We start from the raw sequence: 26,056 nt of genomic DNA on the forward strand, positions 1-26,056 counted from the left end.
GGAAGATCTGCTCAGGTCCAGTTAGAAGAACACCAGTCGTACATCCAGTACCTTGAACCCGAATAGTCCGGAATTGCAGAACATGCCGTCAACACCAGACATAGAGTTAAGTGGAACAAGACAAATGTCATTCACAAAAGTCGGTTCCTAATGGAACGGTTATACGAAAAAACACGTGAAACATTACTTCACTCCCCTAACCTAAATAGATCCAATGGGTCTACGTCTTTCCCGCTTGTGGGAGATAGTACTTTATAAAGCAGCAAATCTTTCCTAACATATAATTGTATACACACATATATATATTTATATTAAAAAAAATTAATTATTATAATTGAATAATTAAATTTAAATTCTTAAAAATAAATAAATAATAATAACAATTAAATAAATTTAGGAAATTTAACCTTAGCTACTTAGGTGGCACTTTGTGAATATAACAGTTATTGTTTAATTAGCCTTGTACCTGTACTGATGATTCCTGTGATACTCAGGTGAAAATTCTACAAATAAAGAATAATTTACGTGAGTTAATTCCGTTATTATATTAGTTAGTAACTATTTTCATAATTGGTCTTTTTAATGCTTACTTTCATACCAAATTTATTACAGCAGTTATTCAATTTGGTCAAGGAATCCTGAAGACTTTTTCAGGACTTATCTAGGAGTATGACATCATATGCATAAAGTAAAGAACTAAGAATATCATCTCTAATTTTGATATCAGGTTTAATACCACTTTCCTTCATACTGTGATCTAAACAAATGATGAATAACAATGGAGATAATGTATACACTTATCTCGCACCTGACTTATCAGACATCTTCCTGTACCTCCTTCAATTCTAACTGCTGACTTACAACTCAAATAGAGTCTACGTATTGCTTGATATAATGTCTCATTTACACAATATAATTGGAGAGTCTTAAACAGCTTTCCTCTTGACACCTTGTCATATGCCTTTTCCAGATGTCGTCATCATCATCAATTCATCATCTACAATTTTCCTCCGAATCAGTCTGTTACTTGTCAAGACTCCAATATTATCATTATCAGATCTTATATTTCTATTGTCTAAGGCACATTGTACCGTATCAATCCACCTATATCTTGGTCTTCCTCTGGGTCGTTTTCCTGCCAACCTGGCAGAGAACACTTGTTTTGCTAATCTTTCCTCACCCATTCTGTTTAAGTGACCATACCACCTGAGATTAGCTCTGCTAATGCATCCCTGGATGCCGACAATGTCAAGTTCTTTCCTAATATCCTCGTTTTTAATATGATATTGCCATTGATACCATCTGTTCACGCCTCTAATCTCTCTCAGGACTCTCATATCTGTGGTCTCTAGTCTTTGGTCAACTGTTTTACTTCTGACCCAGCTTTCAGATCCATAAGTTAAAACTGGTTTGAACACTGTCTTGTATACAGCTTATTTAGTGTTCCGACAAATTTCTCTCTTATTCCATATGAATTTATTGAATTGACTTCCTACCATACCAGCTTTGTTGATTCTGTTGTCTATTTCCATATTTAAATTTCCAGATGTACAAAACTTAAATACAGATCTTTGTTATATTCCTATGATTTCTCAATCTCAACTACTTGCCTTAAAGTGAAAATCTAATCCTGACAACCACTGTTTGGCCTGAACCTAGCTTGCTCTTCTCCACAATTTTTCTAAGCTGTTTATCAAGAATACTACCATAAATTTTACCAGGAATACTCAGTAGAGAAATTCCTCTGTAATTCTCACATTTAGCTTTATTCCTTTTTTATGGATGGGTATTATGAGAGCTCATCATATATTCATCATATGGAACTCGACCCTCTGAATTATGTAGTGTAGCCACAGTAAAACCTTTTTATGCCTTCATGTTTGAGGCATTTCTGGTCAAATATCTTCTGCACTTGTTTCCACAGTTCATTTTTTTGAGTGTTTTTTACTTCAAATAGAGATACATACATATATATATACATATATATATACAGATATAATACAGTAATCCCTCGATTAGTGCGTCATTTTTTTTCGATACCCAAATTCGATTAGTGTGCCTCTAAACTTCGATTAGTGCGCCCATATACATCTTAAAAATAAATGTTACAGATTTTAAAAATTTTCTATCTATACATTTTTATGGCTAACTATTTAAAAAAATCATTCACCAGAATGAAATAAAATAATTTAGTTATCGATTTAAAATATTTTACAAAGTTATTTTTAATGGCACACTACACTACTTCCATGTACACTATGTTCCAAATTTTTACTGCCAAATACAACCTCTCTCATACAACCTATGGATCAGGAGATCCATTAGGTTGCATGAGAGAAGTAAAAGATTGCCTTAAAAACATTTAAACAGGCAACAGAAGCAACATCTGGTGAGAATTATATGACATTAGAATTCTGGAAGAAACTTGATGTTAAATCTGCTATTGAAAATATTCATTAATATTGGAATGAAATTACTGCTAGCAATATGCGAGTCGTTTGGAAGCACATTCTTCCACATTTTGCAAAAAATTTTTGAAGCTTTTCAAATGAAATGGATAATGTTGTTGAGGAAATTGCCAATATCGGGCATGAACTGGGTTTTGATGAGATTGACAATGATAATGTCAAGAATTAATTAAATCTCATTCTGAAGAATTGAGCGATTCCGACCTGCTAAATTTTGATACACAGCAGGAAGATCCTTAAGAATATGAAGAAAATTTAACCACTGATAGTCAACCAAAAGAGATTTCACAGAAACAATTTGAAAATATTTTTCATACAATCGAAGTTTTTAAGCAGCAATGCTTAGAAGCTAATCCTGATGAAGAAAGAAGCAGTAAAATTTGCATAAGAGTAGAAGAGGCAATAGGGCCATACTGTCGGTTGTATGAAAAAAAGAAACAAAATGTCTGCCAAACTACATTAGCTCAATTCTTTGTTAAGAAGTAGAATAATAAAATTTATATTCTGAATATGTTTTATCATTTTTCAGCTTCATAGTTTTCCTTTAACCTGGCCCTGAGACCTACCTTAATTCTTTTATAAAAAAATTAAGGTTCTAAAAAAAAGAAATTTGAGGAACAAATTATACTTTTTCCCATAGATTATTATATTCGATTAGTGTGTTTTTGATTAATGCACCTGTTTTAAGGAACGCATTAGGTACACTAATTGAGGGATTGCTATATATATATATATATATATATATATATATATATACACACACACACACATACATACATTCCTGTTGAGTGTTTTCTACCTACCATTATGCTGGCACTGCTTGTTTCATTTAGCAATCTTTCAAAGTAATTTCTCCATACATCAATAACATTTTTATCTTCAGTATTCGTATCCCCTTTATAATCTGTAATTCCTTTTACAGTACTGTTTCTTCCATTTCTGAGCTTTCTCAATAGCCTCGAGAATATTTTATCATCTTCCTAACACATTTGTTCTATGTTCTTTTCAAATTCTTACCATGACTTGTTTAGCAAATTTTATACAATGTTTTGCTTTGTTACATTTTTCTCTGTATTCCCTAAGAGCACAAGCTGACATACTTGCCAGGATCTTTTGATATGGTTTTTCTTTTCCTTGACTGCCTCTAACTTCCTGAGTCAAAAATGGAGTTCTGATTTTTTTTATCCTTGCAGATTACCTCACCACATGCTTCTCTGGTTGAATCAAAGTTTTTTTATGGTTTGACACGGAATCTCCAAGGTTTCTTGTTTTCAAATTCTTTCAGTTTTACTTGAATAAGGCAAATGAATGGGGGTATCAGTTTAATGCAGCAAAATGTAAGGTCTTGAGGTTTGGGAAACATCGATGGGATGCTGCATACTCTATGGGAGGAGTTATACTGGAGGAAGTAGGGGAGACAAGAGATCTGGGGTTGATGATTGATAGAAACCTGAAGTTTAGGGGACATATTGCAAAGGTGGTGAAGGTAACACAGAGGATTGCTGCTATTATGAGAAGGACACTGACCTGCAGAGATAAGAGGGTTATCATTCCGTTGTATAAGTCTCTGATCAGACCACACTTGGACTATTGTTCTCAGATTTGGTCCCCAGGATTTGAAGGGGATAAATTAACTGTGGAAAGGATACAAAGACGGATGACAAAGATGGTTTCAGGACTGTACAAGGATAGTTATGAGGATCGGCTGAGAGAATGTGGACTGCAGAGTTTGGTGGATAGAAGAAGGAGAGGTGATATGATTGAGACTTTTAAACTGTTGAGAGGTGGTTACAGGGTTGACACTGGGGAGTTCTTTCGCTTGGTTGATCAGCGGGAAGGAGTGATGACAAGAGGCCATCCCTGGAAGTTACGAAAGGAAACCGTGAGCAAGAGGGTAAGGAGTGGTTTCTTTGTGTGGAGGGTGGTTGAGCCGTGGAATGCATTGGCTGATGGAGTGGTGGGAGCGAGAACGGTCAGTGAGTTTAAAGAGTGGTATGATAAACTTTGTGTTTCTCAGAGGGGGGACCTCCCCTCGATGAGTCTTGACAGACTTTATGTCTTAGAAAGGACCTCCCTCGATGAGTCTTTTGACTCCTTGGAGGCCTGAATAATAATAATAATAATAATAATAATGTTTGTGTATTTCCATCTATAGTTCACATCTGATAGCTGTTCAAACTTTGATTCGTTTCAAAACTTGTTTTCAAACCCTTCTTTTCAATATGAAGTTCAATTTTATCCTACTCCACACTAAATGGTGATCACTTCCTATTTCAAAAATCCTCTGTATATTCTTCTGTCCTGAATCAGCAGAACTTTGCTCGTTTCTTCAAGATCTCCCAAAACGTTCTTTTATATACAGTAATCACATCCTACTCTATCTTTTCCTTTTCGTTGTGTCAGCTGCCTTCTCTAAAGACTCAAAAAATTCCTCTACTTCTTCCTTAGAAGAACCTTCTGTGGGACCATAAGCACAAATACGAGGATGATCTGAAAAGTTCTTGACCATAGATGACAAGATTTTTTTTTTCTAAGTTGGTACATCTGTCATAAGCATTCATGTGAAATTGCAAGTCATTCTATCGAGTAGTTTGTTTTATACAGCTGTCTGAAGCAAAAGTTGTCTGTATCCCTTGAAATGGATAAAATTGAGTATCATGTAGTTATAAAATTCTTTGTAAAAGGTTTAATGCCAAAAGAAATTCATTCGAAGTTCATAAAACTTAATGGGCACTCTTCTCCTTCATTTTCGACAAATTAAGGAATGAGCTGCCGAGTGTAAACGTGGCTGCACCAGCCTTGAAGATAATCCATGTGAAGGACGTCCAAAAAGTGTAACAACACTAGAAATCATTGATCAAGTGCACGATATGGTATTGGATGTTGGAAGTTTATTTTTCACTTGGTTAGACTATAATAAATTTAGTTTAATCCTTTATCCAAGTGTAAGCAAACAAAGTTTGCATCTGAAGTATCTTCAGGACTGAGGCAACTCGTAGTAAAGGTGGACCTAGCTCTCATCATCACTTGTCTTAGTATCTCTCATAATGCAAAGCACATCTCTTTGCAGATGTATATAAGGGAAGGGCCACTACCCAGACTGGTTTTTAACCTTTATTAAGGTCTCGTCAGAGAGAGCCAGACCCAGAAGTGGTGATACTAAGGCAGAAGCAATGGAGAGGTCATATTTACTACGAGTTGCCTTTATTGAAAAAGGATTAAACTAAATTTATTATAGTCTAACCAAGTGAAAAATAAACTTCCAACATCTTTCTCTAAATCCAGAGTAATTTAATAATAAGGTACACCTTTTGACAACTCGTATAGGTAAATATGACCTCGCCATTGCTTCTGCCTTAGTATCACCAATTCTGGGTCTGGCTCCCACTGACGAGACCTCAATAAAGGTTAAAACCGTCTGGGTAGTGGCCCTTCCCTTAATGCATAGAGTTATACATGTCTGCAAGGAGATGTGCTTGTGAGATACCGAGACAAGGAGTGATGAGAGCTTGGTCCACCTTTACTACAAGTTGCCTCAGTCCTGAAGTTACTTCAGGTGCAAATGTTTTTTGCTTATACTTGGATAAAGGATTAAACTAAATTTATTATATGATATGGTATTGGATGACCAACATGTCAAAGTATGTGAAATCACTGAGACTGTAGGCATTTCAAAAGAACATGTAGGACATATTTTGCATGAAGAATTGTTGCAAATGAAAAAGCATTCACAAGATGGGCGCCACGCTTGCTCACAGCAGATCAAAAACGCACTCGCATGAAAATCTCTGAACAGTGATTGGAGCATTTTAACAAAAATAAAACTGATTTTGTGTGTTGATTTACTACTATGGATGAGACTTGGATTCACCATTACATACCAGAATCCAAACAGCAGTCAAAACAGTGGACAGAAGCCAGTTGAAACAAAGAAACAAAGTCAGTTCCATCAGCAGAAAAGGTAATGGCATCTGTGTTTTGGGATGCTAAAGGCATTTTGTTTATTATCTTGAAAAGGGTAAAACAATTACCAGGGAATATTATTCTGATCTTTTAACCAGACTACATGAAAAAATTCATGAGAAAAGACCCCATTTGCAGAAGAAAAAAATCATCTTTCATGAGGACAATGCACCTGCCCATAAAGACAAGGAAATTTAAGTGATCTGCGCTATGAATCGTTGGAACAGCCACCCTATTCCCCAGATTTGGCTCACTATGACTTCTATCTCTTCCCAAAACTAAAACTCTTCCACGTTGGTCAGCGTTTTTCTTCGAATCAAGAGGTGATTGCAGCCGTAGAGGGATATTTTGCATATCTTACTGAGAACCACTACAGGGATGGGATAATGGCACTGGAGCATCACTGGAATAAATGTATTAGTCTCATGGGAGATTATGGTGAAAAATAAAAATAATTTTGAAATTATAAATTCGTTTTTTCATTGTTAGGCCAAGAACTTTTCAGACCACCCTCATACGTCTCATTGTCCAGTTTTCTGATATTAGCTTACATCACTGTACATGATATTGCCTGTCATTCAAGATTATCCTCATATTTAGTGTTTAATATTATCAGATGCCCCTTTTCCCTGATTGTTATTCCCTGAATATAACATCTTGTATTTGTTGCTTAGAAAGATCTCACCTGTTTTTGTCTTCTTTGTTTGTAACACCTATTTATGTCGATCTGGTACTTATCCAATTCTTCTGCTAGTTCCATTTGTTTTCCATTGATGCCGGCCTGGTTGGCGAGTAGTTAGCATTTCTGTTCTCCAGCCAAAAGGCTGCAAGTTGGAATTGTGCCATGAGAATGGATGTTGGTGATTGTCTGTGAAATTCCTAGCAGTGGCAGCAGGCAGTAGATGCAGCTGGTGTAGATGAAGATGGTAGCTGCAGTTCGTAATGGTGAATTGAGTGGTGGAGATGAAGAGTTGTAGAGCAGGTGCCCTCCCTGAATGAGTCTTTGGACTCTTCAGTGGTGTAATGGAATAATGCTGGTGCAAATCTTGATCTCTGCTGATGATGAGTTAGGTTTGTTCCAGCAGCTGACTTTTTGTTGGTCGTCCTAGTTCTCAGATGAAAACAACACAGACCTTGTTTAACACCTCAGTCAGCATGAAATTCCATCATGTTGCATGATCATTTTGAGTTAAGTCAATAAGAATCCAATTTGGTTGGCTAAATAAGAGGCAAAAAATAAGAAACGTCTCACTGACTATGCTACAGTTAATAGTGATGTTTTTCCACTGGTTCAGGACAAAGAAAGTAAGAAAGTTTTTAAATGTATGAAAGTTGAGCAGCTTTCAAAGGTAAACAAACTGTAGACTCAGAGACACAAACATCAATGAAGAAAAAGTGAGAGTTTGAAAACAAATACCAAACCTTGAGGATTCAATGGCAAACTCTGAAGAAAATGTGACTGATTCAGCAATAGAGGCATGAGGTAAAATTGTCTGTAAGGATAGAAAAATCATAACTCTGTGGTGGAATTAGGAAGTCCAAGGGGCAATCAAGGAAAAGAAGTAAACATATTAAAAGTTCCTGGCAAGCAAGTCAGCTTGTGCTTTAAGAGAATACAAAGAAAAATGTAAGAAAGCAAAGCCCTATATAAAATTAGATAAACAAAAGTCATGGGAAGACTTCAGTAAGAACACAGAAAATAAATATCAGAAAGGTGGCAAAATATTCTGAATGCCATTGAGAAAGATTACAAATAGAGGTGAGAGTACTGTAAAATTAATTATTGATGATAAAAGGGGACATGAGAACTGAGGATATTCTGAAAATATTCTTGATGTATGAAGTAATTACTTTGAAAGACTGCTAAATGAAACAAGCAGTGTGTCAGCGCAGTGGTAGAAAACTCTGAGCATGAATGCAGTCAGGAATACATATCCATATTTGAAATACAAAAGTTATCGAACACCTGAAATGTGGAAAGGCAGGCGTAGTAGATGAAACTGGACCAAAAATGGAGGTATGGAGGTATAACAGTTTTACAGTGGCTGCATTCCATAATTCAGAAGGTCTGGTCAAATTCCAAATGATCAGAGTATAGTTGTCATAGTTCCCATCTATAAACAGAGAAATAAAACTGAATGTGAGAATTACAGATGTATTCTTCTACTCAATGTTTCTGGTAATATACATACAAGTATACTTGAAAAACTGTTAAGAAAACTTGCAGAAGGGGGAAGCTTGGTGAAGAAACACTGGATTCAAGCCAAATAGAGGTTGCCAGAATCAGATTTTCACTTTAAGAAAAAGAGTTGAGAAATCTTGGGAATATAATAAGGATTTGTATTTAAGTTTTGCAAGTCTGGAAATGGTATATAACAAAGTGGAAAGAGGAAAGTTCTTCAAAATGCTACATTTATATAGTGTAAATGGGAAATTATATCAAGAAATACTTAGTCTCTATTTAAGCTTAGGTCAGTAATTAGAATTGAAGGAAGTACAGGAAGATGGTTTGATGTTAAATCTCTATGTGACAAGTGTGCATGTTATCTCCACTGTTACTCATTTTTAATGAAGAGTAAATTAAATATGGAAATAGACAACAGAATTAGTAAAGCTGGTATGGTAAGAAGTCAGATGAATAAAGTCATTGGAATAAGAAAGAAAGTAGTCAAAACACTAAATTAGCTATATACAATACAAGGTTGAAACCAATTTTAAATGGAGCAATGTTAATTTTGGCTCTTTACTTTATGCAGATGATGTTATCTTCTGAATAAATCCAGTACAATCTGCAAGATTCCCTGACTAAAATTGCTGTAATAAATTCGGTATGAAAATCAGCAATAAAAAGACAAAGACAATGAAAATAGGCAGAAACATTGAAAATATTAACTGTATCCCGAATGGTGGACCTATGAATCAATTAAACATTTCAGCTCTTTAGGCACAATTTTTAGTGAAGATGGTAAATTAAATATGGAAATAGACAACAGAATTAGTAAAGCTAGTATGGTTGGAAGTCAGATGAATAAATTCATATGAAATAAGAAAGAAATTAGTCAAAACACTAAATTAGCTATATACAATACATGGTTCAAACCAATTTTAAATGGATCTGAGAGGTGGGTTAAAAATAAATAAAATACTTGATAAAAGGCTGGAGACCTCTGATATGAGAGTTCTGAGAAAGATTAGTGAAGTGAACAGAGGGATCATAGCAGTATTACATTAAAAATGAGGATAACAGGAAAGAACTTGCCATTTAGCATTCAGGAATGTGTTAGCAGAGCTAATCTCAGGTGGTATGCTCACTTAAACAGAACAAAAAAAAAAAAGTGTTTTTTGCCAGGTTGCTAGGAAAAAGGCCCAGATGAAAACCAAGATGGAGATGGATTGGTGGAGGAAAAAGTGATAACATCAGAGTCCCAGCAGATAAAAGATTAATTTGGAGGAAAATTACTGATCAGAAGTTAGTAATTACTGGTGTAACTTTATGTAGTACTGTCATAATTATCCTATATACTCCCAGAGAGTACATATCTGGAATTGATAATAAGAGTCCAGAAAGTAAGTTCAGATATTTCCACAACATAAAACAGTGCAACTTTCTGTACAGGTTTCTTAGGAATAGGGATGTATGAGCTAAGGATGCACACCATCTTCCATAGGAAGAAGACATTCTATTGCATAATACACATTGGATGTTGTATTAACTTGAGTTACTCAATGCCACAGAATGGCTTCTTCCAACAGAATATTCAACATATCCTTGACTCCTACAAGCCTGTTCCTAAGAACCCTGAACTGTAACTGAATGGCGGGTTCTAAATACTTAAATTCCTGAAATCTAAAAAACCTATTTTGAGGACCTTTGAGAAAAATAATTTAGTGCCCATTTTTTTCCCTTCCTTTCAAGCCATTTTCCTTGTTACCTTCCACAATTTCAAATAAAGGATAAATGGTCTCCTTTGTATATCCCAGCTGTTTCCCAAATTTTCTAATGACTTATCTCTCTCTCCCACAAACACACACTTTGAATAACAGGATTTCTGTTTTGAAAACACTACAGGAAAATCAATATATCTTCTATAAAGAGCCTGAGAAGTCTGGTATAGAAAATATGGAGCTGACAACCACAGAATATTTTGGTTCAAGATTCATTTACTATGCTGTTGTAGATATTAGTTTTAAATTGGAATGTTTGTTGAGAGTGAGAGGATGCTGAGGCATTACTACATCGGCCTAAATTAAACTGTAATGACTATGTACTTAATGTCCTTATTAGCATTTATTTATGTTTTGGATCACAACTTGTTAACTACTGTATTATGCTAGCACTCAGCTCATATATTTGAAATCAATTGTTATTCTACCTTATTATCTCTTCACTGCTGATCAATTATATTCAAATCAAAATATTTGATTTAATATAGTGTTATTAAATACTTGATACCATTGCATTACTCAAATAGTAATGCAATGGTTGTTTTACTATGTGAAAAGTGACATCGGGCCAATGGAGCAAAGCTTCGGAAAATCCTTTGAATAAATGTTCATATTTGAAGATACTTTAGTGCAGCAGTTTACAGCTTACTAAGAAGATCCTATACCTAATGACATGCTGGGCAAGTCTGCACTAGACAAGAGTTGCATATTCGAGGATCCACTCTGCTGCTAAATGGTTAGTTTAAATTATGTATGATAGGTTGCATGAGCATGACACCTTGATGAACAACAGATGGTGACAAAGGAGCAGACCACCTTTAACAGATTGAAGAAAATAGCAGATTTTGTTGAAGGATTGATTAAAGGTGACAAAAATGAAACATAAGAATTCTGGCAATCTATTCACATATATCTTTCAATATAAAGAATGAGGATTCTTTGTATTACTGTCATTTGTAGCATAAAATCTATTTTTCATTCACCTTAAGGCTGCAGCCTGCTCAGGAATGTGGAAGCAATTAAAAATGCTTTTTTTAATTGAAGAAAGAAGAAATACTTTATAGTAGCAGATGTAAATGGATGAGATTATGCAATACAATTTTAGTAAAGATGATAGTCTGAGGGGGCTGGCATAAATCGAGAACAAGAGTTTTTGAATAAAGAGTAATGCAATGGATGGAAACATGTAGGAAAGATGATAGTCTTTAATATTCCTTCTTAAGTGAAAATGTGATGCAAGAATCTTGCGATATGCTTACAATGCAAGATGTAAGCATATTGCACGGTACTGGCGTGTTCTTGTTGGTTTCCAACTACCAAATTTGCAATGCATAACTACTGTTAGTACATATCAATAATCTATTGCTTTTGAATTCCAATATTATTCTGTTCACATAACTCATGGTACTATAAGAAACTTGCATTTAACCTTGTCTAGTAATTAAAACTAGGTTTTTTTTTTTTTGTTTCTTTTATTGATGTCAGACTCTTCATTCTATATTATGCAGAGAATTCTCTACAGATTAGAACTTGAAATAAAACTAAGTTGTTCTTAATGATGTGTTCCAATTCTGTAAATTTTTTATTCTAATAAATGTCTTAAAGCAGCTCAAAAAACTAACCTCAAACATTTTTGGTAGTGGATACATATTACTATTCAGCAAAAATATGAAACTGGGATGTTGAAAAACAATAATAACAACAACAACAAAAAAAAAACTGGTTTTTATTGGAAACCTACACAGTAAAGTAGGAAATGAATTCCAGATATCCAGAAAACCACTGAGAAAATTTGGAAATGGCAAGTACTTGCTAGATATTTCCACTTAGGACAGACTATTCTTGTTCAGTCTCAGCTTAAAAATGTGTACATGTGTGGATATAATACAAATCAAGAACTCTAAGTTAGTGTTAATAACTTGTCTTCAGATATCTGTGAAGTCATCACATTACTTGAAGATATAAGCTTAGAATGATTTTGAAATAGGAAGTGACACCACCTCGTGTTAAATAGAATAAAAATAAGTAATTCATGCAAAAGCAAACTGAAGATTTGAGAACAATTGAAGTCAAATACCTCTTAGATATTAACTATACAATTAAATCTACAAAAACATTTGGCAAAGATGTAAATAAGTTTGGAAAAAAACTTAATAATTGACAAATCTGAAGGAAACACATACCGACTCGGCCAAAGAAACATGTCATACAGTTGTGTGCAAAGATAGAAAGCAGCAGTGTATGAAATGAAATTATGCAGGAAGCTCCTGGCTAGCAAGCTGCCATATGCTATTAAGGAATAAGGGAGGGGGAGGGGAATTGTGGATAAAAGTAGCTGAACAAAATTCATTGGAAGCTTTGGTACACATCTTCCTCACTGGCACACAGAAAATAATTAAAACATCATAAAACACTTGCCTCACCCCTTGTTATGGCACTTCCTAGAATCAGTAGAAAAATTCCACTTACATTTTTTTTTTTTATTATTTATTTTTATTTTCTTAGTTAGCACTATGAGGGCTCCACTCTTGTCATCTGGAATTTGATCATCTGACCAGGTGTTCTAAAGTATGCAATGTAGCCACGGTAAAACTTTTATATCTCCATATGTGAGAAGTTCTGGTTGATTATCATCTATTGTGGCCATCTTTACATGTCATGCTTGAGATGGCTTTTTCCACCTTAGATACTAACATGTACACTTGATTGCAAAATTCCTTGAGTATTTTTTACTACTGTTCTGTTACTGCATATTTTTTAAAGCAATTATTCCAGATATCCAGAACAGACTACCTTTGATTTTTATGTCACTTTTATCATATGCAATTTCTCTCATAATGTTCTTTTCCCCTCCATTTCTAAGCTTTTTTTCAATAGCTTCCAGTATATTTTGCCACTCTCATATTTATTCTTCTATATGCTTTCCAAATGATGACAGCATATATAAAAAAATTTCTTTATTAAAAATTTCTAAACAAATATATAAAATATTATAAATCTATCAACAGATAAAAATAAACTGATTGCTATTTACCACTTATTCAATGTCGATTGCTTTTTGATATCTCTGATTCCTGATTTCATTTTGTAATAAGGTTGATAACTTTTCAGAACCATTATCTGCAAACAAACACAATAGTAATGTGTAGTTATTTTTTTAAATTATCTATTCTATACATTCTCTCTATAATGTATGAGAGAAAAAAAAAATTGTGCAAATAGTACATACATATATATCAAAGCAAAAGAGCCTTTTGGCTCTTTTTTTCAGTAAATATTATACATACTATTTGTGAAAATTGTAACGGAGGATTTTTTTGCCTCGACAAGGTAAGCTGCTTTTGCTGTTTTCCTTTATTTCCCAATAAATCATAATATGCCTGTACCTGATGATACCTTTCAGTTATAAAATGCCATTATATCTAAAGTTTACACCAGCCTTTGTTATGATGTATATCTGTGTCATTTTATAATAGTGAATTTAGGTAGTTAATTTTTTTAATCAAAATTACTGCTTAAATTTAAAAAAAAAAAAGTCATGAAGCATAATTTTTATTCATGATAACTTTTTTTTTTTTTTTTTCCAGCACACTCCTACTGCTGATACCTTGGTAGTTAACATACAATGGTGGTCTGAAAAGTTCTCGGCCTTGACCATAGATGGCAACACTATTGGCACGATTTTTTCACCCTAAGTTGGCGCATCTATCATAAGCAGACATGTGAAATTGTAAGTGATTCTATTAAGTAGTTTGTTTTATCCAGCTGTCTGAAGTGAACATGTCTGTATCCCTTGAAATGGATAAAATTGAGTATCGTGAGGTTATAAAATTCTTTGTAAAAGAAGGTATAACGCCAAAAGAAATACATTTGAAGTTCATAAGTTTATGGGCACTCTTCTCCTTCATTTTCGACAATTAAGAAATGGGCTGCCGAGTTTAAACACGGCTGTACCAGACTTGAAGATGATCCATGTGAAGGACGTCCAAAAAGTATAACAAAGCCAGAAATCATTGATCAAGTGCACGATATGGTATTGGATGACTGGCGAGTCAAAGTGTGTGAAATTGCTGAGACTATAGGCATTTCAAAAGAATGTGTAGGATATATTTTGCATGAAGAACTGCAAATGAAAAGTTTTGCACAAGATGGGTACTGTGTTTGCTCACAGCAGATCAAAAACGCACTCGCATGAAAATCTCTGAACAGTGCTTGGAGCGTTTTAACAAGAGTAAAACTGATTTTGTGTGGTGATTTATTACTATAGATGAGACTTGGATTCACTATTACACACCAGAATCCAAACGGCAGTCAAAGCAATGGACAGAAGCCCATCGTTCAGCGCCAAAGAAGACAAGGTCAGGGAATCGGTGTTTGGGGATGCCAAAGGTATTTTGTTTATTAATTATCTTGAAAAGGGTAAAACAATAACCAGGGAATATTATTCCGATCTTTCAACCAGACTAGACGAAAAAATTTGTGAGAAAAAGACCCAGTTTGCAGAAGAAAAATATTATCTTTCATCAGGACAATGCACCTACCCACAAAGGTGTTTTGGCAATGGGAAAATTAAGGGATCTGCACTATGAATTGTTGGAACATCCACCCTATTCCCAGATTTGGCTCCCTCTATCTCTTCCCAAAACTAAAACTCTTCCTCGCTGGTCAGCGTTTTTCTTCAAATCAAGAGGTAATTGCAGCTGTAGAGGGATATTTTCAGATCTTACTGAAAACCACTACAGTGACAGGATAATGGCACCGGAGCATCGCTGGAATAAATGTATCAGTCTTAAGGGAGATTATGTTGAAAAATAAAAATAATTTTGAAATTATAAATTTGTTTTTTCATTGTTAGGCCGAGAACTTTTCAGACCACCCTCATACGTTCCATGTGATTTAGATATCATTGCTATAATCAATTACCTAAAGAGAGAAATTTTCTTTCTTGGTGATGATGTCTATGTTCAATAGCTTTCTTTTTCTAGGTTCATGGACTGGACTAGAAAAAGCACCGAGGTGTTTTTATTCATTGCTGTAGTAATGACTGAACACAAAATACATATCTGTCTACTGAAATACTGGAACACGTTAAAAAAAAGGTACAACACCTGGGACCATTTCTTAACATGCTCACATTAGGCCCAGCCAGAAGGAATTGTCTCATGCTATACTTCACCTTGAGGCATGACACAAAAATTTGCCTCTGACCTCCTGTTTGTGTATCAGTAGACTTGCACAAATAATACTATATTAGAGACAATTGAATTACTTATAATCTATAGTCATGGTATTACATATGTGTGACCAATAAGCTACTATGTGATAGAAAATGGATTATGTCATCCTATAATCTCTAGACTTGTTTTCAGTTTGACAGGAATTAAAAAAGAAACTTAGGAAGAGAGATTTGTGAAATATAAGCAAGCAATAAAACACAGTACTCACATACCACTGAACTAATAATTTGATAACAAGATTCATCTAGGTGTAGCATGAATTATGTATACATTGATGGAGCACTAAGTGAGCAATTTACTAGAAATTTGACTTTTTATTATTCATATTTCACTTTCGTTTCTAAGTGTTCTTTAATTCAGTAATGACTATAATGATCAATGTCCACTTTTTTTTTATTTTATTTTATTTTTTTTTTACACGGTAATAAATCCCAGATATGTTGATATTGCTACAAGAGATCTCCAGGGAGTCAGGATCTCATCGAGGTATGCCACATCAGCCCAACCACACCATACATTCTCTTGAATTCACGTCATTTGCACTAACAACCTCCAAAGACAAGCTCCAGTCATGTACTGCTCTATGAGAGAAAACTCTAGCTCTCACCCTTTTGACTGTATTCATTCTCAACTTCCATGGTAGCCCTCATCCTTTCCCAACCCTCCAAAAAATGAAAATCTCCATTTACTGACATCCTATATAATCCATTCAGAAGTTTGTAGGTCTAATATCATCCCTATTTCTCCTTTCTGCTAGCATCTGCAGTCCACAAATTCTCCATCTTTCCTCACAGTCTACATTCCATAGTCCTGATATCATCTTTAATACTCTATAGAGGCAAAATGATTTCCTTATTATTACATGTCAGTGCTTGTTTCAGCATGTGATGATGATCCTCTAAGTTGTATTTGCAATTTTTGCTATATGACCTCTGAACTTCAATTTCTATTCTAATAAAACTCCAAGATGCATGGCCTGGAGAGCTGTCAGTTTTTTCTAGCATAATCTAACCAATATAATACATCATTGGATATCTCATTATGACAAAGTGCATAACTTTCATATACTAACACTAAAATGACAGCCATTTTTTTTCACATGCCCACAATTTCAGCTTATTCAAATCATTGTGCAAGTATTGCATGTCACTTGCATTCCTGATTAGCCGGTCTATCTTTGCATTATTACCGTAAAGACTGAATATCAACGGTCCAAGGCCTGATCCATGGGTACACCACTGGTCACTTAAAATCTTGTGGTTTCACATCTCCACTTCACCGCCAGCCTGGTTGGCTGAGTGGTTAGCATATCCGCTCTTCAACCAAAGGGCTGCGGGTTCGAATTCTGCCGTGGGCATGGATGTTTGCAATTGTCTGTGGAAATAGTAGTGGTAGATGGCATTGGTATAGTTGCAGTCAGTTGGTGGATCGAGTGGTGGAGACAGAGTTGTAGAGCAGGTGCCCTCCCTGGAGGTGTCAAATAATAATAATAATAATAATAATAATATCAATCACTCAGCAATCCTCTTATCCAAACCAGTAATTTATAACTGAAACCCACATCCTCCGACTTTTGCAACAGCCTCCTTGCAGAATTCTGTCAAAAGCTTTAACAAAGTCCAAAAGTATCATGGTACAGTATGTGTTTTCCTTATTTCAACTCAACAATGACCTTCCCTTAGTAAACTCATTCTATCAACCCATTTCTGTATGCAATCTCTTACTGTCCAAAATCTTCACTACCACTACAGAGATAATACTGACAAGTCAATAGACCTATTAGTATTTGCATCATCCTTGGGCAATGGGGCTATCAAACATTTTTTCCGCTCCTGGGAAATTTGCTGAGATTTGAATTATACTGCCAGATCAAAGGAACAGCCAGTTTAGCTGAATCCTCTTTTAGCATCTGGGTCAATATCACATCAGTTCCTATTGCTGAATTCATATTTAGTTTATGCAACAGCTCTCATGCCTCCTTATGCTTGGTTTATTTGGATTTATAGCAAAATGGGCACTCAATTAGTTGAATGATTTCTTCTTTACCTGACATTTGTACCATCTGCATTAACAAGTTATTCTTTCACATTCATATTTTCTTTTAATTGCAACATAATGATAAAATTCTTTGAGTTGTCTTTAGCTTGCAGAGCCAGTTTCTTTTTTGTAGTCACAATGAGCTTTCCATACAACAGTTGTAACCCTTTTGTCCTATACCTTACAATTTTCATTGCTGACATCATTCTTATGCATATTTTATTCCTTTCATATTATCTTGTTCCAAAGTGTTTATTGTTTAACAAGATTACATCCATTTTGCTCTCAATCTGTTTATTCTTCAAACTCTGATAATGCATCATTGATGTATTTTTTAAATACTTTCCATACACTTGCTAACATCCTTCCCAACTACTAACTAATACAATGATACAGAACCAAGTATTCTCCTCAGCTGGTCATACTTTTCTGGTTTGGAGTTAAGCATGTAATCTTTTCTGGAATAATGGAAAAAACATGGAATAACCATACACTTAGCTACTTCCCACACTAGGACAGCATGATCACTGTCACCACCAGAGGTAGAACAGTCGCATCTTTTACTGAAACCTCTCCCTCCCCCCCCTCGTGACACTACAATCAGGTGTAATATTCTTTTCTCTTCCATTCCTGTCGCATACTATTTATGGAAGTTGTCGTGCAACAGTTCAATAATCAGCTTTATTCTTTCCATGACTTTACAGCTACCCAATCAACGTTTGGATAATTAAAGTCACCCATGATGACTAAATATTTATTATCCATCAGGTTTATTTGGCAATGCATTGTCACTAGCAGGCAATGCACTAGGTCTGTTGCAACACTCTACCATATATTTGATCTTCTTAGATTCTATCTCACACCAAATAGTTTCCAACTCGCTACTACATGGAAGCTATTGCTAATACTGCAATCATAGCTATCTACCCTAACTGAACATCATCTGATTTCATTAGTATCACATCCCTCGTGTTATATCTTGCACATTGTTCCTGTACCATTTACACTCAATTATATCAGTTTATACATCAGCCTCTAAGAGCCAGATCTCACTAATGCCAATAATCTGAGGCCACAAAGTATTCAGTAAGACAAAGAAACTCAATCAGTTTGTTCCTTATAATCCTGACATTTGTGTACAGTCATAATAATAAGTAACCTCCATGCTTTCTTTTATACTCTCCTCTCTAGCCTGCATGACACAGTTTAAGAACTTTCATATTCCTGTTCATATCTAATGCTTCACTTTGCAGACATCCATACCCATACTTAAGTCCAAACTGGACAAATACAAATACACAATGATCTTTTCATCAAAATCACCTCCATTATTAATCATCTTTAAATCAATATAGTTGCATAACTTAGCTGTTACATGCAGCTTTGCACCATTCCTCTCATCATAATCTGGTTTCCCTGACTGTATTAGGTACCCATACTCATACCCATAAATAATTTTTCAAGACTAATATCCAACCCATTTACAACGTAGTCTGTCCTTTTTATATAAATCCCTTGCTATCATAGATATTCTTAATTCCATCTTATCATATCTATAATAGACTAACTCTTTTCACTTTTTCACTCTATTTTCTTCCAGCAGTTCCTTTCATACTACGTTTATCACCAAATAAATTGTTTTTCCTATCAGAACTACAAATTCTTTTACTTTTCTTTTTTCTGTTTTTCAATTATGTTCATTAAATCTTTGATTTTTGCACCTGAAAAACACGAAGTAGTAACACAGTCATCATTTGCATATTTAATAACTGAATCTCCATAATCTCCTTTTTTACAATCACTTTTACCTATCTGATCATCATTTTGCAATGCCTTATCTGATTCTCTGCTTGAAGGATATGAATAGTAAGAGAAACAAAAAGGAGAAAGTAACTCCTTTTTGTTTCGCTGACCATTCATATTCTTCCAATGCCTCTAATTGCTTTAGATCTTTTCTAATTTCCTCATCATCCCTCTACTGATTTGTTTTATTGCTTTGTTACTTTCCAAAATGGCACAATTTTGTTTATCGGGGCTATCCATTTTGTTAGCAATTTCACTAATATTCTCCTTTGTTGTATTGCATTTCAGCTTTGCACTATTTTGTAATAGTACTTTAATGTTAGCCATTAACAAAATATCAAATACTTATAAATATATGAAAATCAGAACTAATATTACTATAAAATCTAACTGTACTATATATTCTAACTAAAGAAAATAACAAAACAAAAAAAAAAAGAATAAAAATCACTAATTGCATAGAAGTGATTAATACATTGACCATTCACTACACAGCCTCGAACCAGACCCACAGAATATTTTGTTAGAGATTACGTTATTAGATTATTTTCTTATAAAACATAGGATTTGTTTTTATTCACAAAAATACATATATTTACTTCCTATGTTTCTGAAGAACATCCCTATATAGGGAAAAACATCTCCTCGTTACAGAAAACCATACTTTCGATAACATACTTCATACAACAGAGCCTCAAATTCAGTGTAATTTGAGACAAAAGGAATGAAAATCATCCTGTACTTCCCTTCCCACATACATTGTGTGTGTATACAAACAAAGAAGTGAAAGTTTTATTGTGGCACTGAATACAGTATTTGACTAAATACAATGTCCTAACCGGCTTTAAATTTTTGTTGCAGTAAAGGTGTGGTGTCATTTGTTCATAATACATTTATTCGATGCAGAAAACAATTTATGTAAAGCAATTTTCAAAAGAAAAAAATATAACTTGAAATCAGAATGATATTTGGTATTTTAAGACAGTTCACAAATACTAACTTCACAAATAAAATTCTACTGAAAAAATTAAACAGGCATGCCATATATGCTAAAAACTTTATAAACTGCCAGATGCAGAAGTGACAAGTCCAATGAGTTCTTGCCTGATGAGCAACATGAGACAGAGCCCAACATAAACATCTCTCTCTCTCTCTCTTCAAATACACTGTGGATTCTCTTCTTAATAACACTGAACAGAAATTTGAAATTATTTTACTACAAATACTCCTTCCTCTGATAATCTCAACTCCATGCCCTTCGGCACTACAAGAGTACCATCCCTTTTCTATCACTCCCACATGCAAGAGGCTGCAGAACTTATAGCATATCAATGTCATGTGTGACCAGGGAATATAACTTGATATTCTTTTTTGAATAGTTTGAGGCTTGTCTTCAGGAACACTTTGTGGAGAAGGCTGTTAAAGAAAAAAGAGGTAAATGGGATGAAAAATGAATGGTGATAGTAGTAGGTTTGGTGGATCATCAGCTGAACACGAAAATAAGTTTTGAGCAGCTTTTGTTTGTGTTACTGTAGGTTTAGTTGAATGATGGATGCCAGTTTGGCTGAACAGCACTCACGAAAGTAGGATTTGTCGGTTTTTAAAAACCAGTTTTTTTTGGATAAATTTCTAAAATTCAAAAACCAGTTTTAAATTAAAAAACAGGTTTTAGATACTAGAATTAATATGTAAAAATTAATTATTTAATTAAAAATGTTAACATTTTGACTTGAAACCGATGTATATGTTATAGTGAGGAATTGGAAGATGACAGAGTGTGAAGATGACTATGGCAAGGATTTTTTAAATTCTCTTGATCTAGATAACAACTGTGGATTTCCTATGTTGTCTGACAATTACAAACAATCAATTTCCCAAATTAGAAAAATTTGCAATTTTTTTTAGAAAACCTCCCATAAGAGATAGCATCATTCAGAATTATGTAAAACAAGAAAAAAAGAAAGGAATTAAGTCTAATTCTCGACTGCCAAATGAGATGGAATAGTTTAGAGGCCATGATTGAAAGATTTATAACATTAAAAGAATGTGTTGTTTTAGCTTTGAATGATACTGGTGCTTCTCATATGAGGAATGAAGCTTAATATCCTAAAATCATGGAGCTTCTTAAAGTGTTGGGACTAGTACATCTAGTAGCTGACAAGATGCCAATTTATTGACAAGTGAAGGCATATTTGAATCTGTTAAATGAACTAAAAAATTTAAAGACTGAAATTAGTTCCAAATTATTAAATACTTTAGAAGTACAAAATCAAGAAAGAAGACAAGTTTAGATTGATTAGTAACCCTTTTTTTAAGTTTGATTGGTAACCCTTTTGTTAGATTTGCAAAATCCACAAAACATTTCAAAGAAATCTAGTGTATTTCCACTAGCTTCAAAACTCAATATTATTAAGTTATCTGGAAAAATATTGTCTAGAATATATCCAAATTCTTGTATGGAAAAAACAGATTCTGATGATGAATATATCAAAGACAGAGAAACTATTAATCAAGACAATGCCCTAAAAGAAGCCATGGAAAAATCAATTCATAGGTTTCTTGAGGAACCTGAAGAAATAATATCAAATCCGAAGACATTGAAAGCCGAATTTTCAGTATTTGAGGCAACCAATAAAAGAACAAAGAATTTAGATTTATTATTTGATATCCTGAAAACAAGAAAACCAAGTTCAGTAGCCAGTGAGAGAGTATTTTCTATTTCAGGCAATTTTGTATCTAGAATAAGAACAAGATGAAGTAATCGTTCAGTGGACATTATGTTTTTTGAAATATTTCCTGAAGAAAAATACTAAATGAAATAAAAATTTATAATTTATATTTTGTACAGATTTTAATTATTTTAGTTTGTTATATTTTCCATAAATATTAAATAAACTAAAAGATTTTAAAATAAGTACAAATATTTTTTACTGTTTTAATTATATATATATATATATATATATATATATATATGTATATTTTTTTTTGTAAAAATTCGAAAAATGTTTTTTTGGAAATACTGGAATTCAAAAACCAGTATTTTCAAAAGTCGGTTTTTGTATAAACACTACCTGAAAGTGGATATAAAAAAAAGACAGTACAGAAACTGACCACCTGTGAAACAGTGGCTGCATAGAGTCTGTACAGAAAGGTCATCGATTATCCAAACTATTCCATTATTTAGATAGCATTGAGAGTCTGTAGACAGGATTTTGGTGATGATTTATGGTTTTAATGGAGCAAGGACAGCAAAGGTCATACTGCACCATATCAAAGGTTATAGCAGTACACAAGGTAAGACAATCACAAACATCCATGCCCACAGCAGGATTTGAAACCTGTGATCAGTTGGTTGGAGAGTGGATATGCTAACCACTCAGCTAAACAGGCCAGCCAGGATTTTGGTGTGTCACGGTGCCACCCCCAAATGTGAGAGTAGTATTCAAAAAGGATGAGCAGATTTGGGATTTGTACAGAATTAGAACCTGGAAAAATGAAAAATAATAAAAAAAAAGTGAAAAAAAAAATGATAAGTCTTTTGGAAGCCTAGAATGCAATAGAAATGGTGAGTGCATGCTAAGAAAGAACAGGGTTAAGTGTCATTCTGAGAAAATGGAACTGGTCGTAACTGTTGAGTAGAGCATTATCAAAGGTAAGTGGAAAAGAACCAAGGGAAAATCTTTTTCTCTTGCAAGGAAAAAAAAAAAAAAAAAAAATTGTGTTTTGGAAGCAATGAAAGTTATCAGACTATGATCACCTGAGTCTGAGTGATGGATGACAGAAATGAGAGTCCAGAAAATCAGGAATGAGAAAATCTCAAAACCTGAAATGAGCACTGCAAAGTCTGCATTAGTAGTAGAAAGAGCACCACAATTATCAGTAAAAACACAGTAAGGATTCTTAGTTCAAAGAGAGAAGGCTGCTTACATATGTGAGAAAGCAAGAAATGAAAACAACAGAGCCTGGAGGAACACCTGCACCAGTAGGAAAATGAAGAGAAAATAACCTCCACCATAATATGTAGAGAACAACCTAAGAGAAAGCTGGCAATCCAACTACAATGGGTGAAAGCAGTAGGCTGAGAAGTCCTCAATGCCAAATCCACTGGAAATGTCAAGTGCAAAGTATAGGTGTCTCTCTTTCCCTCGCATTTATGCAAGAGGTGGATGATGTAGAAAGAGATCTGGTGTGGATCTTGATGGGAAAAATCCATATTGGTGATCCTTAATTAGTGACAGTCACCAAGTTTTCAAGAAGATGGCCTCTAATAATGTACACTAGCAATAGCAAGGGAGATGACTGATTGACAGTGTGATGGCAGACACTTCCCCCATCTCTTTCTTGGAATCAGCTGAATACAAGCTTGCCTCTATCTATGCTGTGGGACACATGCCAGCTGAGCTTAATATATTGTAGAGATGAACAGGTGTTAAAATCTAACAGGTCATCTCCTGAACACAACAAGCAGAACACCACCAGCATCCCGGCTGTTCAAGACTGCTCACCTTACAGTGGAAGGCTACAGGAGGCATGCAATGCAGTCTTCAAGCCACAGTCAGCAGTAATCCACCACACTCATCTATAAAAGAGCTGAGTTGGATTAGAAGAATGATGCCAAGAGGTCAGCCTAATCCTTAGTGATGATGCAATAATGCCATGCTGGTAAAAGAGGAATGGAGTACATAGATGGACAAAAATTGTCCCCAACAACACCAGGAAGGCCAGAAGAAATGACTGTCACCTGTGCAAGAAGTGAGTTCTGACACTTAACTTTTCAAAATCAGACCCAGCTTTACCAAGTACTATTCAGCAATTTAGGTGGAAGATGAATGTCATTGTCTGTTTGAGACCACTGCCATACTTACTGGAGGCTTGAAGTAGCTTGAAAAAGTTCCATGTTCAGTCTGTAGAGCAGGGTTTCCAGACTATGTAAAAAATATATATATAATAATAATAATAAATATATATACAGGGTGTTCGGGATAAATTTGACATATTTATAATTAATTATATTTTTCCGTAAGTTACATGTATTAACACACACTTCTCTTCATTTAAAAGTTTGGACCCTTCTTCATTCACATACAAGATGTCAGAAAGGATGGATAGCTGGAACCCACCTGAATCATGGAAGAGAATAACTTGTATCATGATGATTCGTGCCCGCCATCAAAATAAGGATATTACGACTGCTGCCCAATGCTCCCTGAATACAGTAAAAACAATCAGGCATGAACTAGAGACTTGCAATGGTGACTACGAGGATGTAGCAAGAAGAAAGATCCCTAGCAGACGATCTGATTGCGTTCGTACAGCAGAATTCCTCGCAAATCTGCAGGAACAGGTGTTGAAGAACCCTGGCATTGGAATTCGGGCTTTGTTCGTGGAGTTGCTAACTGTAGTCAAGCCCTGGATAACAAGGGTAGGCAATGGTAGGCCGTATGTATGGCAGCAGGATTCGGCCCCTTGCCACACCTCTGGGAAAAGTCAAAAATGGTTGCCTGAAAATTTCTACGACTTCACCAGTCCAAATGTTTGGCCTCCAAACTCCCCAGACCTTAACCCCATGGATTATTTTGTATGGGGCGCAGTTGAAAAAGACACCAATCGCACTTCCAGTAATACAAAAGCCCAGTTAATGGATAAAATGAAAACAGTTTTTGCGGCCCTTCCCAGGGAGACTGTAGCATCAGCTTGTTCGAGGTTCCGAAGCAGAATTGAAGCTGTGATCGATGCTAATGGTGGTTATTTTGAGTAAATCTTGTTGATAGTATTGTAATTAACTCTGCCTGTAATGTTTTTTTGTCAATTCATTAAATTTAATAGATACAAAGAAGATTTTCTTTTTCCTTACGAAACTGTCAAATTTATCCCGAACACCCTGTATATATATATATATATATATATATATATATATAAATTGATAAAAATAGAAAAAAAAAACTTAGCCCACCCACAGCACAAAATAACCTTTCACAGGTGGGAACAACATAAAAAAACTGCTGCAGGCAGCAAATGAAGCTGAAGCACCTATCAGTCACTCATAGTATGCAATTCTTTCCTGGACTGCCATGACACATTTCCAAGAAAACCACATCCTGAACATTCAGAAGGAATTCTGAACAGAGCAGTGAATGAAGTCTCCTCCAATATGGACAATGTAATACAAGTGTATGGATCTGGAAAGGGTAAAGAAAACAGAAAGGAGAAGCAAAATTTCCAGAATTCCTTTCATCTGGCATTACTGCAATGCCAACAGACATGAAGTCACTATCAAAGGCTATTTCACCATGATTGATTATGTCTACTGTATTTACAATGGTAACTAATAAAATATATATATAGAATTGCTATTAGAACTACATGATCATATCCTTTGGGCAAAATTACATTTTAAGTGGAGTACAAGTTACGTTTATTACCTAGTTACATAAAATAGAAGTATTTCACACTGCAGTGTACCTGTTTTTTTTTTTGTTTTTTTTTGAAACACTAGCAATATGAAATTACATTGCCCACATAGCTAGAAGTTACTGGTATAAAATAAAAAGTTGAACTTTTTATCTTTCATTCTATTTTTACATTAATGCTGGTGAATGTGAA

General features: G+C 34.6%; 1 protein-coding gene across 1 annotated transcript in view; it reads right to left on the reverse strand.

The window, feature by feature from the left end:
• Positions 1-26,056, reverse strand: part of LOC150104390 (stimulator of interferon genes protein-like) — a 181,842-nt gene that overhangs the window by 13,870 nt on the left and 141,916 nt on the right. The window contains exon 8 of the mRNA XM_090396972.1: positions 13,411-13,496. Within this exon, the coding sequence (XP_090253098.1) occupies positions 13,414-13,496 (83 nt within the window). The 3' untranslated portion in view covers positions 13,411-13,413. The remainder of the gene's footprint in view (positions 1-13,410; positions 13,497-26,056) is intronic.

This window comes from Typopeltis vanoorti, chromosome 8 (genome assembly GCF_054136105.1).
Source record: "Typopeltis vanoorti isolate ZY-2024b chromosome 8, IOZ_Tvanoo_1.0, whole genome shotgun sequence".
Taxonomy (NCBI): domain Eukaryota; kingdom Metazoa; phylum Arthropoda; class Arachnida; order Uropygi; family Thelyphonidae; genus Typopeltis; species Typopeltis vanoorti.